General features: G+C 33.1%; 1 protein-coding gene across 7 annotated transcripts in view; it reads left to right on the top strand.

The window, feature by feature from the left end:
* Positions 1–12,053, top strand: part of APC (APC regulator of WNT signaling pathway) — a 127,526-nt gene that overhangs the window by 45,852 nt on the left and 69,621 nt on the right. For 4 of the 7 annotated variants that reach the window (XM_081052909.1, XM_081052905.1, XM_081052911.1 and 1 more), the window contains exons 2-3: positions 10,195–10,279; positions 11,416–11,617. In XM_081052909.1, the coding sequence (XP_080909035.1) occupies positions 10,195–10,279; positions 11,416–11,617 (287 nt within the window). Of the gene's footprint in view, positions 1–5,093; positions 5,247–10,194; positions 10,280–11,415; positions 11,618–12,053 lie in introns of all 7 variants that reach the window. The other 3 variants (XM_081052908.1, XM_081052910.1, XM_081052907.1) reach the window with 1 other exon arrangement.

Here is a 12,053-nt window from a genome sequence, read left to right as displayed (position 1 = left end):
GGATTTTTGTATCAATATTCATGGATAATATTAATTTATAACTGTTCTTGTTTACACTACCTTTAACTTTTATATTGCAATTATATTGGTGTCAAAATGCATTGGGAAAATATTTTCTATATATTCTTGGAGAAGTTTGTATAAGGTTGGAATGGTTTGTTTCTTAAATTTTGGTAGAAGATGTCTGTAAAACCATTTGAATTTAGTGTGGGTTTGTTCTTTTGTTTTTTATTTTGTTTTCTTTTTGGTGTTGGCAGAAAGAGAGGGAAAATACTCCAATTTTTTAATAGTTACAAAACTATTAAGGTTTTCTATTTCTTCTCGAGTCAGTTCCCCCCCACACACCTTACAATTTTTTCATTTTGTATGTTTGGGCTCTTCTCTCTCTCTAATCATATTTAATCTTCAAAGAACTAACTTTTTGCTTTGATCTTCAAACTCGACAGAAGGGTATACAATGAAAAGGAAAACTTCTGAGCTGACCTCAGACCTTTTTTCCAGAGGCAATGTCTATCTTTTCGTATATCCTTTCAATGACATTTTTTATCCTTATGCAATCCTTTTATTTTTACTAGAACCAGGCGGACTATATGAGACATAGTGATCAGCACCCTTCTTTTTTTGTTTTACATTTTTTGTTGTTTTTCTACACCACCACATTCTTTTTAATACCCATATAGTATTGCACTGCATGGATGTGTCCTACCTATTTAAAAGTAGTTGTTCTTTTATATCAAATAAAAACTTTCCCATTTGTTTGAAGTACCTTAAAAATCCATTCTATTACTCCTAGTCTAGTAACAGATATCATCACTTTAGAGAACTCCAGTTGGCCCTCCATGTACCTACACCCATTAACAAAGTTAAAATGTTTGTCGTTCTATAATACCTTCCTTGGAAGAGAGTATACTTCATTTAAATATCTTTAATTTAAAAACAAAACTGTTTCCATAGTTCAAATGCTACATAATGTTTTTAAACATTTAAATCTCTGTTCCTTTTGCAATTTATCCTAGTATGTAGTAAGAGGAATAGATGTAATTTTATCTTCTTCCTCATGGCTGCCCTATTTCCCAATGCCACTTACTTAAAGTCCGTCTTTCACATGTATTTGAGTTTCTACCTTTATCATTACTAAATTTACATGTATTTACTTATTGATTTTTTAAAATTGTGTTCCACTGTGTAATCTATTTATATATCAGTAGCATGGCTTTTAAAAAACTTTTTATTTTTAAATAACGTTGGATTTACAAAAGAGTTGGAAAATAGTACAGAGTTCCCCTATGCCCTTGACTCAGCTTCCCCTAATGTTAACATCTTTCATGTCCATAGTATAATTATCAAAACTAAGAAATTAACTTATTGGTGTAGTACAGTTAGTTAACTACATACTATTTTACTTATAAAGGCTTTGTACAGTATTTTAATATGTGGTATGTCTACTCCTTCTGCTCTTGTTTCATATTTTCCTATTTTTGCCTGTTGTGTTTTTTTTCCAAATGTCTACCTGTAGAAAACAAAATAAAAGCAAACCTTATGTAGTATTTTTATTGGGACTGTGTAAAATATATAGATTCTTTATGATACTGAATCTTCATATACAAGAACAAGTTATGTCTTTCCATTTGTTGAAGTTTACCTTTGTGTCATTCAGAAGTGTTTTATAGTTCTCACATGTTTTGGACACTTTTTGTTCAGTTTATTTCTAAGTGTTTTATTATTTTTTAAATTATAAATGGAATCTTCCATTTCCTCTTCTATCTGGTTTCTCTTTGTACGTATAAAGGAAACATGTCTGTGTATTTTGTACTATATTAAATTATTAAATTATCTTATAGTAAATGTTTAGTTGATTCTTTTGGATATTCCAAGTATATAATTATATCATCTGCCAATATATTCCTTCTGAATTTCATTCTTTAATTTAATTGTGTTGACTAAAATGACTAATAGAGTGGTAAAAATGGGCTTCTCCTGACTTTAGGAATATATATGTTAAGTGCTGGCTTTGGGGCTGCTAGAGATTGTGTTGAAGAAGTGTTCTTTTATATCAGTATTTTGAACAAAAATAGGCATTGAATTTATAAAACATCTTATCTTTGGCATGATAATATTTTTCCTTTATGTAGACCTGTTAATATGTTGAATAATATCAATTTTCTAATAGTGATTTTTACTGTAAATTTTAGATTTTACGTTTTTTGGGGGGTAAGTTTTGTTAAATTGCATTTTCTAGTAATTCCATTTAAGTTTTCACATTTATTTGCGTAAAGTTGAGCAAAATAGTCTGTTATGATTCTTTTGGTTTCTTCTCTTTCTATTGGTATTCTCTTATTTCATTACCATCTAAAAGTGTTGGCAAATGCATCTTTTTAAAAATTCATTAAAACAAAACAATAAAAACAGCTCGATCAATTTTTTTTTTTAAAAAAAAGTGAACCCAGACTTCTTAGATTAGTAATAACGAATCTTCTACAATTAATTCTAATTGAGTATCCCTTGCCTGCCGGAAAATTTTTTGTATCCTTACGTTAATTTCTTAGGGTACTTATAAATTGTTTTCCAGTGAATTTTGGATAAAAATCTAAACAACAGTCATTGTGCTTCCTTCTCCCATGCCCTGTTCTTATAGGGTGGGGAAATCTCCTTAGTGGGCGTCTTGACTACAGAAAAACAAACCGGGGTGATTGCATACTGTCAGTAAAGTGAAAGATTCAGAGGTTTTCCCCATTTCATGCAATAAATTTTGATTTTTTAAAAAATATTGTGGAATGATTTGCAGTTGAGATATATTGGGTATGAAATTCTTGTGATTGTATCAAAGGCATTCCAAAGTAAATTTATGATTTCTCAAATTTTGCATAAAGCAATTTTGAATTAGAGAAGGATAGCTACAGTATTCTAAAAGGATATAAAGTAGTACCTACTGGTATTACTTCATGAAACATTTTATTTTTTCCAGTAAAATTATATGAAACACTCTGCTTTCCAGGGAAGAAATATCTTTAATGTTTATTATTCTGGAGGGTGGGGAGAAAGATGATAGAGTGTTTTAATTGTCCATCTGAAGGATTGAATTTTTTTCCCCTCCAATAGAGAGCACTTTTAAAAGTCTCTGCTCCTCTTGCCCATCTGGTGATTTTTGTGATTGTGTAAGGTTTAACCCTGTGTGTCTTAACATACCTATCTGTACCTATCTCTCTGTCATTATCTTTCGTCTTACTTTGTTTTATTATTTCAGTGCAAAATTACCTGTTAATATTTTCTTTGAAATAAAGAATTTTAGGGCTTACATTATTAAATTGTCAGATGTCTACCTCTATCACATGGTTTTTAATGTGCTATGTATTTCCAGACCTGCTTATTAATGGTATGCTGTAAAACAGAAAAATTATCACATCTATGAATTTCTCCTTCATTTTTGAGGTGTCTCCTCTGTCCCTTTTAAGAGGATAAATTACTTCTTCACTTCTTGTCCGTTGGTTCGGGGGGCAGGGGTTATAACAGATCAACATTAAGTCTTAATAAGGAAGTTATGTTACATGTGTATTTTCATAATGTAACATATTTACATAACACTTTTATTTTTCATCTTGCCTTTTGTTACTTAATTCTAACCCTGTGTCTTTAAATTATGAGTATATTAGAGCAGGTAGTAAGTAAAATGCCATTTTTACAGATGGTAAATGAATTAAAATGAAGGAGCACAGGTTAAACCTGAAATTGACCAAGCCTGAAATTAAGACCCAAATCTCCAAATATATGTGTAGTGCTCATTCTTTTCAATCACAAAGTCTTCTGAGTGATCCCCACCTCCTAGGTTTCCCTTTCCTCCTCGGGTGACAATGTATTGCACCAGCTTTATCATTGACTCTAGTCGTTGGAGAACTACCTGGACCTGAGCTCCTTAATTACCCTTGTTAGGAGCCTTCTAGTTGCCGAACGCCAATGTTGTCATGACGGGCCAGTGTGGTCATGACAGGCCAGTGTTATAACCTGTCTTGCCTTGTTTTGCATAGGAGCATTTTTTTTTTATATGCCAAGATCTTTAAATGATGTTTAAGTACAACCTTCGTAATACTTTTTAACTCTTAAAAAATTAAGATAGGTAGAATTTTATATATTCCAAAGTGAGTTTGGATTCAACCTAAAAGAGAATCTGAGTCTTCTGAACTTATTCTTAATATAACTCTACTAGCATTCTATAATTCTCCATGCCAGGGACCTCTTATCACCAGGCTATCTTCTATGCCTTTCTTTTCTCTCCTCTTCTTTCATAGTTATATAATTAACTGCAGAGTCTTTCATTTCTCTGACAATCTCTACTCCTAAAATCATCCATTTTCTTTAAGTGTCTTTTTGCCTCAATCTGAGCACAGTGTATTCTAAGACCTCATATGCCCTAACATGGCCTATTGTGTTTATCCTTTTGAATAAATGTAATAGAACTTTATATTAATAATTCTTGTTTTGTCATCTTCCTATCAAAAAGATTTGAAGTCTCAATCTAATGCTCTCCTTTGTGTCCATTTTGTTAATATGACTGTCTTTTAATGACTACTTGAAACTTCAGAACTCCTTCCCCAAAGATGATGTTTAAGACTGGCCTTTTATCAAATGAAATGGAATGGAATGCAGTGTCTAATCTCATTGATCCATTCTGGCTCTGAGGTTCTGACTATCAGACAAAATCCAGAAATAAATTAATATTACTAATATAAATAAATTTCTTATCAGTAATTACATTTCCTAAGTTTTGCCTGCTAGACCGGGTAAGATATCTTTAAAACCTTGAAAAAATTCTAACCTAATAGAAATCTCATCCAGTGTGAAAAGGCAGATGTATTCAAACACTACTGAAGTTCTCTTCTATTTTGGTTCTGTTTGTCTTCAACTAAGACCCCAGTACTTCATCCTCTTGGAAAGATGCTGCTACTTGAACAGTATTGTTTTGAGATCAAAACTAGCATATGAGCACAATTCTTCTTATTAAATGACTCAAGAGTTTTGTTTCTTTATCCCTTTCTTTGTAAGCAAGCAGCCACTATATTTTTTAGTAGTGAATTTCAAAATCCTTTTTAACCTTGTAGGTCCAAGGGTAGCCAAGGATGGCTGCAGCTTCATATGATCAGTTGTTAAAGCAAGTTGAGGCACTGAAGATGGAGAACTCAAATCTTCGACAAGAGCTAGAAGATAATTCCAATCATCTTACAAAACTGGAAACTGAGGCATCTAATATGAAGGTATCAGACTGTGACTTTTAATTGCAGTGTATCCATTTTTATTCAGTGTTCTCTCTTGTAAACGTGGGATTAGACACTTCGCTTACTTAAAAGTGTTATTTTAAGTTAAGCAGTAATATGTAAACTCTTTTCTTACAAACATTTACATTTATACCTTCAAATAAAATATGTTAAATTCATCCAGTGATTCATATAGAGAAAATAAGTTGTAAAACCTCAATGACTAGTTAGTTGGTTCTTAGTTGTTTTTAAGCTAATAATGAGAGACAAACTTGAGCATCACTATACTGAGGCTGGGTGTTATGTGTAATTCATAAATACTAGCTTCATAACTTTAGAATATATCTTAATTATTAAATATAGCCTTCCTCCCTAACTCTCTCTGATCGTGTCATCACTTACGTGCTGTACTGATAGATGATCAGGAAGATGAGCGTTCCCCAGTGTGTAGAATCGTGGGGAAGGTCAATACCTGGTCCAATTCCTGGTGTTGCCACAAGCTGAGCTGCATCACCTTTGGGTCCCCTTCTGGACTGAAGTTTACATATTTTTTTGTATTTGGAAAATACAAGCATTTCGTACTTGGAAAATACAATCATCAGCCTAGGTGATTTCCAGGGCATCTTCAAGCCCTAAAATTGGTTTGCCAAATAGCATTGAAAAGCTGTGATAGGCTCCAAGAAGAATTATAAAATGTTCAGTCTGCAGTAAGGAAAATATGTTCTAATTTCAAAATAATCGAGGTTAAAACTTCAGTTGTTTTAATTTTCAGTTACTTAAGTAGATTCTCTTCTCACTGAACTTAATAACTTTATAGAATGGGAGATCATCAACAAAACTGTTACCTCCTTCCTTCCCTTTTAAAAAATAATTTCTGCTTATTCCTGCTTTGTGTTGTTTCTTCCTCTAGGCTATTTTAACATCTGGATTCTTGACCGTATTCTCCTGTCTATTCCTATTTCTCATTCATTTTCTGTTCTCTTCTGAGTTCTTTCTCTGCATTTTGAGGTCTCCCTTATTCTTCAAGCTTCTGTACAACACTGAATTATTTTTGCTCTTCTTTTACCCTTTATATTCAGTATCACAACAGTTCAACCTCTTTACTCATATGTACTATTCTGTCTATAAATCTTTTTTATTCTAATTGCCTATTTCTGTGGTAAAAACTGTCCCCAGCAATGACAGATCTCCAAGATATCTACCTCAACTCCGTTTAGAAATAAGGTAGACTATAAACAAACATTTTTCTTACCACAAACTATGGGTGACCTTAAAAACAGCCAAATTAATTACCTGATAGGTTAAAAAAGAGTAGTTTGGTATTTTAACACTGATGAACACAATGTATCTACATAACGTGTTTTTAAAAAGTTTTAAAGATACAAAATTAAAAATCCCCAACAGGACTACTCTTTCATCTACTTTAGAGGTATATTTTGCAGAGAACTCCTGGCCGGCCTGTCTGGATGTCTGTTTTGTAGTATAGAGCTCTGAGATGGCTTTTTGAGTTTTTGTTTAATTACTTGAGCAAATTCAAAATTCATTTTTGGGCGACATTTTAACCTACTCTTAGATCCATTTCCATGCTGAAGTGAAATGTCTCCCCAAGTAACAGTAAAGTCAGACCCTTAAATTTTTCCAATGGAATATAAGGCTAACCTCTTATCCAGGTGATGTATTATACATCATGAATATTGGCACTTAAATATGTCTGAATTCAATCATAAATTGATAATCACTCAGCACGAGCTTCTATAGATATCCTTGCTAACCCGTCTACATATTTTTTTTAGGATTGGGCATATGGTACAGCAATTATACCTTACAATGAAATTATTTATGTACTTCTTCCTTAAGAGGCTTTAAGCTGTTCAGCAGCAGGAACCATGCATGATCTGTTTGTTTTCTCTTAGAATATTGATTTGTGAAAAGACAGTTGGAAACATTGGCACTTCCTGCATTGTCTTAAAGTTTATCCAAAGCAAGTTCTTTCCCCCCAAAAAATCACTTATTTGGAATACATTATAGAATCTTGAATCGTGTTTCCTAATCATTTAGCTATTTATCCCCAAGAAAGCCAAGGTGTGTCTCCTCCAATTAGATCCTTTACGGGTGCCTGCAACTTATGCAGTAGTACCATCTAGTGGCAAAAGAGCATACTGCTTTGCTGTTGATTACATGGCATTAATACCGATTATCAAAATATTTTTGTGTGTATGTGACAGCAAAACAGGTATACAACTGTTAGGGAAATGTGAACACTATCTATTTGAGAATATTAAGGAAATGCTTTTTTTAAGGTATAATGATGGCACTGTGGTTTGTTTAGAAGGAATCCCTATTTAAATACCTATATACATATTGAAATATTTACAGAAGAAATGACAGGAGGTCCGAGGTTTGTTTTCAGAATAAATCTGGGTGTAAGTGGATAAATGGTGGAAGTTGATATGGGTATAGGTGAAACAAGACCATGAGTTGATAATATTGAAGCAAGATGTTAGGATACATAGGAATTTGTTATAATGCTCTTTATACTTATGTATATGTTTGACATTTTCTGTAATAAAAATATAATAAAATAAAATAGAGATTTCATGAGATTTAGTTGATGTGGAATCAGATAAATGCAGAAATTATAACCTTAAAAACTTATGTACTATTACGTAAGTTGTAGAGCTAAAATTCAACTTGATTGATTTCAAATGCTGAGCATAACAACAATTATAGTCATGTAAAGATGTGAAGCATTTAAACTAAAAGATGGCATGGTATAGAAAAAGTTATCTGTAAGCAAATTATTAATGAACTATCTGTATCTTTGTATTTTGACAAAATGAAATATTTATAAATTGCTTTCTATAAACTGTAAAAACATATACATGTAAAGTGTCTTTTCAGAGGGTAAGGAAAATGAGAAATAAAAATTCAAATTGACACATTTCGGAATTTATTTTAGCGATTTAATTATCAAGTATACTTGTGTCTGGTAATGAAAAGAATCTGTAACTGTGATGTATAGAGAAAAACAGAAAGGGGTCAAGTAGCAACCCCCGTGAAATGACAGTTGCTCATTGATAAATATCTTCTATTCACTATTACTATATCACATTTTGTCTCCAAAAGATAATCCTCTAATGTTTCTAAAATCTTAAAATGTTTTTTAAAATAATGTGTGATTATATAATGTAATTTTTAAAAACCAAGCTTCCAGAATTTATAAATACAAATATATATTGTCTCCTTCAAAATTACATACTAATTTAAAAGATTGCCATTTCTCAAAGAAACTGTTGAAATATTTTATTTAGAATTGCTCTGCCAGTTGTGTTGTATTGTCTTTTAGAAACTCTGAAATTGAGGCGACTTCTTTTAGGTGTATGTAGTATGCAGCCCCAGGTAGGCAGTCCCACTACAGCAACTAGAAACACTGGATAAAACACACACACCAAAAGAATACTTTTAAAGACATTGGAGAACTGTGGAAGCATCAAGGATTGTATCAATTAAAGTTCCTAAAAGGGAAGAGCCCTTTCTTGATGAGCTGAGATCTCTGGTGATTTTCTTCCCCAGAGGTATTTGTTGATTCTGGGTACAGACTGATATTCATCATTGGAACAGGCAGGACTCCACTGTAGGAAAGAAACCATTGGAGGTCTTGACAAACATGTAGGCAGATGTGAAGTATTGACATTTAGAGGAGCTCCAAATCATGGGTAGTTTTCCCCATGGGACACTGGCTGAGTCTTTTTGTGGAAAAGGATGATGGGACTGGACTAGAAGGCAGAATGTTAGGCAGAGTCCTGCCATAGGAGAGAACTGTTACTTTCACACAACAGGTCTCCTTCTCAAAAAATTTACCAGATTTTGAACTTTGTAGAACAGGTTAAAGAGCTCACAACCTTCAAGGGACAGAACTTTGCGGTTAAGGAGTCCGGTGCCACCTGAGAATAAGGTTGAGCTGGAAAAGCAAAGTAAAATATCCCATAATCTTGTAATGGCTTGAGAGACACAGCTCTACTAGAGGGAAGGGACCTGCATCACACGCAGTTCGTTTTCCTTTAAAGATACATGCCAGATTTTGGAGCTGTGTAGGATAGGAGTCTAAGGGCTGAGGAGACAGGAACCTGTAATATTTTCAGTCTTAATTTGGAAAGGACACACACTTAAGGAATCTGGCAAACCAATCAGGAGTATTTAGATGGGAAAGGAATAATGGCATCGAAAGATAGCAGGCAGTGAGCATAAAGTGACTTGAATATCTGAGTGTAAATTAGTATGCTAAAGAATGTACTTAAATGTGATATATCAAAGCTTGAATATTTATGAGGTATTAAGTAAAACAGCCTATTATAATGTGTTAATTTGATGTCTTTCATGGTCATGTTGGGACATGGATTCTAAATACATAACTGTTGAGCCAGCCTCATTGATTGTTGGCTATTTTCTGATTTTTAATTTTTTTTCAGGAGTCTTCTACTTATTCTTTCTCCTACCTTTACATTTCCCTGGGAGTCAGTGAATTTTTCTGAGCATCAGCATTTGTGATAAGGATTTCCTGTGTTCCCTAAATAAATTTGCTGCTCAATAACTTGGTTAAGTATTTGAGGCTCTATTGATCTGTCTGAAAATGAGAATAATCACCTGTTGTATAGTTTTAAAAGTTAGAGATAATATATCGTAAGTGCTCCATATAGTGTCTTGCAAGGAAACTCTCCATAATCACCATTATCACAAAATACCAGTATTATTATTGTTGGAATATAATTTATTTTTAATTAATAATAGGTAATATATGTAGAGTGCTTCATAGCTTATGATATTTTTAGATTTATCTGAAATAACTTTTTTCCCTATCATACCTAAGTGCCAAGAAACTTATAGACTCATGTCTTCAAGAAGTTTTTTAGAATTTTGTCATGTCATACATTGCATTCTTTTTTCGCAGGAAGTACTTAAACAACTACAGGGAAGTATTGAAGATGAAGCTATGACATCTTCTGGACAGATTGATTTATTAGAGCGTCTCAAAGGTAGATTTTTTTTAAATGTTTTAAAATAATTTTTTAAGTTTCAGTTGTCAGCGTTAGGTGAATCTATCCAAGTATAGCTTCTCTTGATTTGAGTGTTGCTCTCAGTGTTCTTGGTATAACAACCTTACTCATTAGGATGTGATTGTTGCAGTACAAATATGTAAAAAGTCTATTTGCTTGTTATTTCTTCAGTTAAACATTTCACTGGCTTTACTATTTTAGATCCCTTCCTTGATAATTTCCAGCTTGTTTTTAAAGCTCACTGTTGTTCTGCCGATCACTCAATAGGCCTTTTAGTAAGCTGTCTGACACAGACTGGGTCCATTGCCTCATTTGAAGCAGTGTCCCTCTTTATTGCATCTAGGATAGAAATGCTTTACCCTCTCACATATATAAGCTGATTATAAGCCAGATTTAGCAGAATTCTAAAAGACTGTCCTCTCATTTTGTTGCTTAAAAATTCCAATGTCAAGACAGGAAAGTGCTTGATTATAATTGAAGCTCTCAGAGAAGTTACCTTTAGGTCCCCAAATGTATTATTATCTCGTGGGAATGTAAGAAAGGACATTCGTCTCATTTTCCTTTAACATACTCCTTTTCCCCAGCTCAGGCTGACTTTGAAAGGAAAAGTCAGCCATTCTGTTTCAAACAATTGTTTATTTAGTCATGTATATTTGTGATTTCCTCTGTTAGAAATTTAAAGTTGTAAGCTTTTGGACCAAGAAGTGTGTCCTTTCGTAGAGTTGATGATGCTCTAGTACACTGTCCTTTTGCACACCCTCAGAGAGCCCGCCCACTCAGGCTTGGTCATTTCTGATTCCCCCTCCTCCCCCAGAATTCTTCTACTTATTCTCTCTCCTTCCTTTACACTTACCTAGAACCTGGAGTCAGTGAATTTCTCTGAGCATCCAGCGTTTGTGATAAGGATTTCTTCTGCTCCCTGCATAAATCGGCTGCTTAATAGCTGCCATAATTTAGTCACCCTACAGGCTTTATATAGTATATACGAAGTATTTTCAATTATATTATAAAATGCGAACATAAGATTTCACTTTTAAAACAGTATAATTGCATCAGCAGTATTTTAGACCATTTAAAGCAATTGTTATATAAAAATTTGTCTGTATTTTATTTAGAACTTAACTTAGATAGCAGTAATTTCCCTGGAGTGAAACTGCGGTCAAAAATGTCCCTCCGTTCTTATGGAAGCCGGGAAGGATCTGTATCTAGTCGTTCAGGAGAGTGCAGTCCTGTTCCTATGGGTTCGTTTCCAAGAAGAGGGTTTGTAAATGGAAGCAGAGAAAACACCGGTTATTTAGAAGAACTTGAGAAAGAGAGGTATTTTTTTTTCATTAAATAGCAAACATTGACATGTATGCTCCAATATTTGCTATTATTTTGACATTTTGTAATACAAGATATGAATTATGTCACATGTATGGTTGGTGACCACTAACACTTAGAGAGCATTTTGCATTTATTAAGTTAAAGATAGTATGTTACTGATTATCCCTATACTAAATCTAAAAATGTAAAGAAGGCAATTTCTTAGGATTTTTAAAACTTCTATTTTGTCACTTAAATACTTCAAATGCTCTGTACATTGGGTACTACACATGATCACAATCTCTGTGTCTGGTTAAAGTATATAACACTTTTAATTGCATTTCTGGTTAACTTTTGAGCTAAAATAACTAATACTATATCTATAATAGTATAAAGGTGACTGTCCATTATGGAAGGCCTATTACACGTGCCAGAAATGAAACATTTC

Source organism: Rhinolophus hipposideros, assembly GCF_964194185.1.
Source record: "Rhinolophus hipposideros genome assembly, chromosome: 7".
Lineage (NCBI taxonomy): Eukaryota > Metazoa > Chordata > Mammalia > Chiroptera > Rhinolophidae > Rhinolophus > Rhinolophus hipposideros.
Note: the sequence above shows the minus strand (reverse complement) of the source record. Positions and strands in the feature narration are given on the sequence as shown.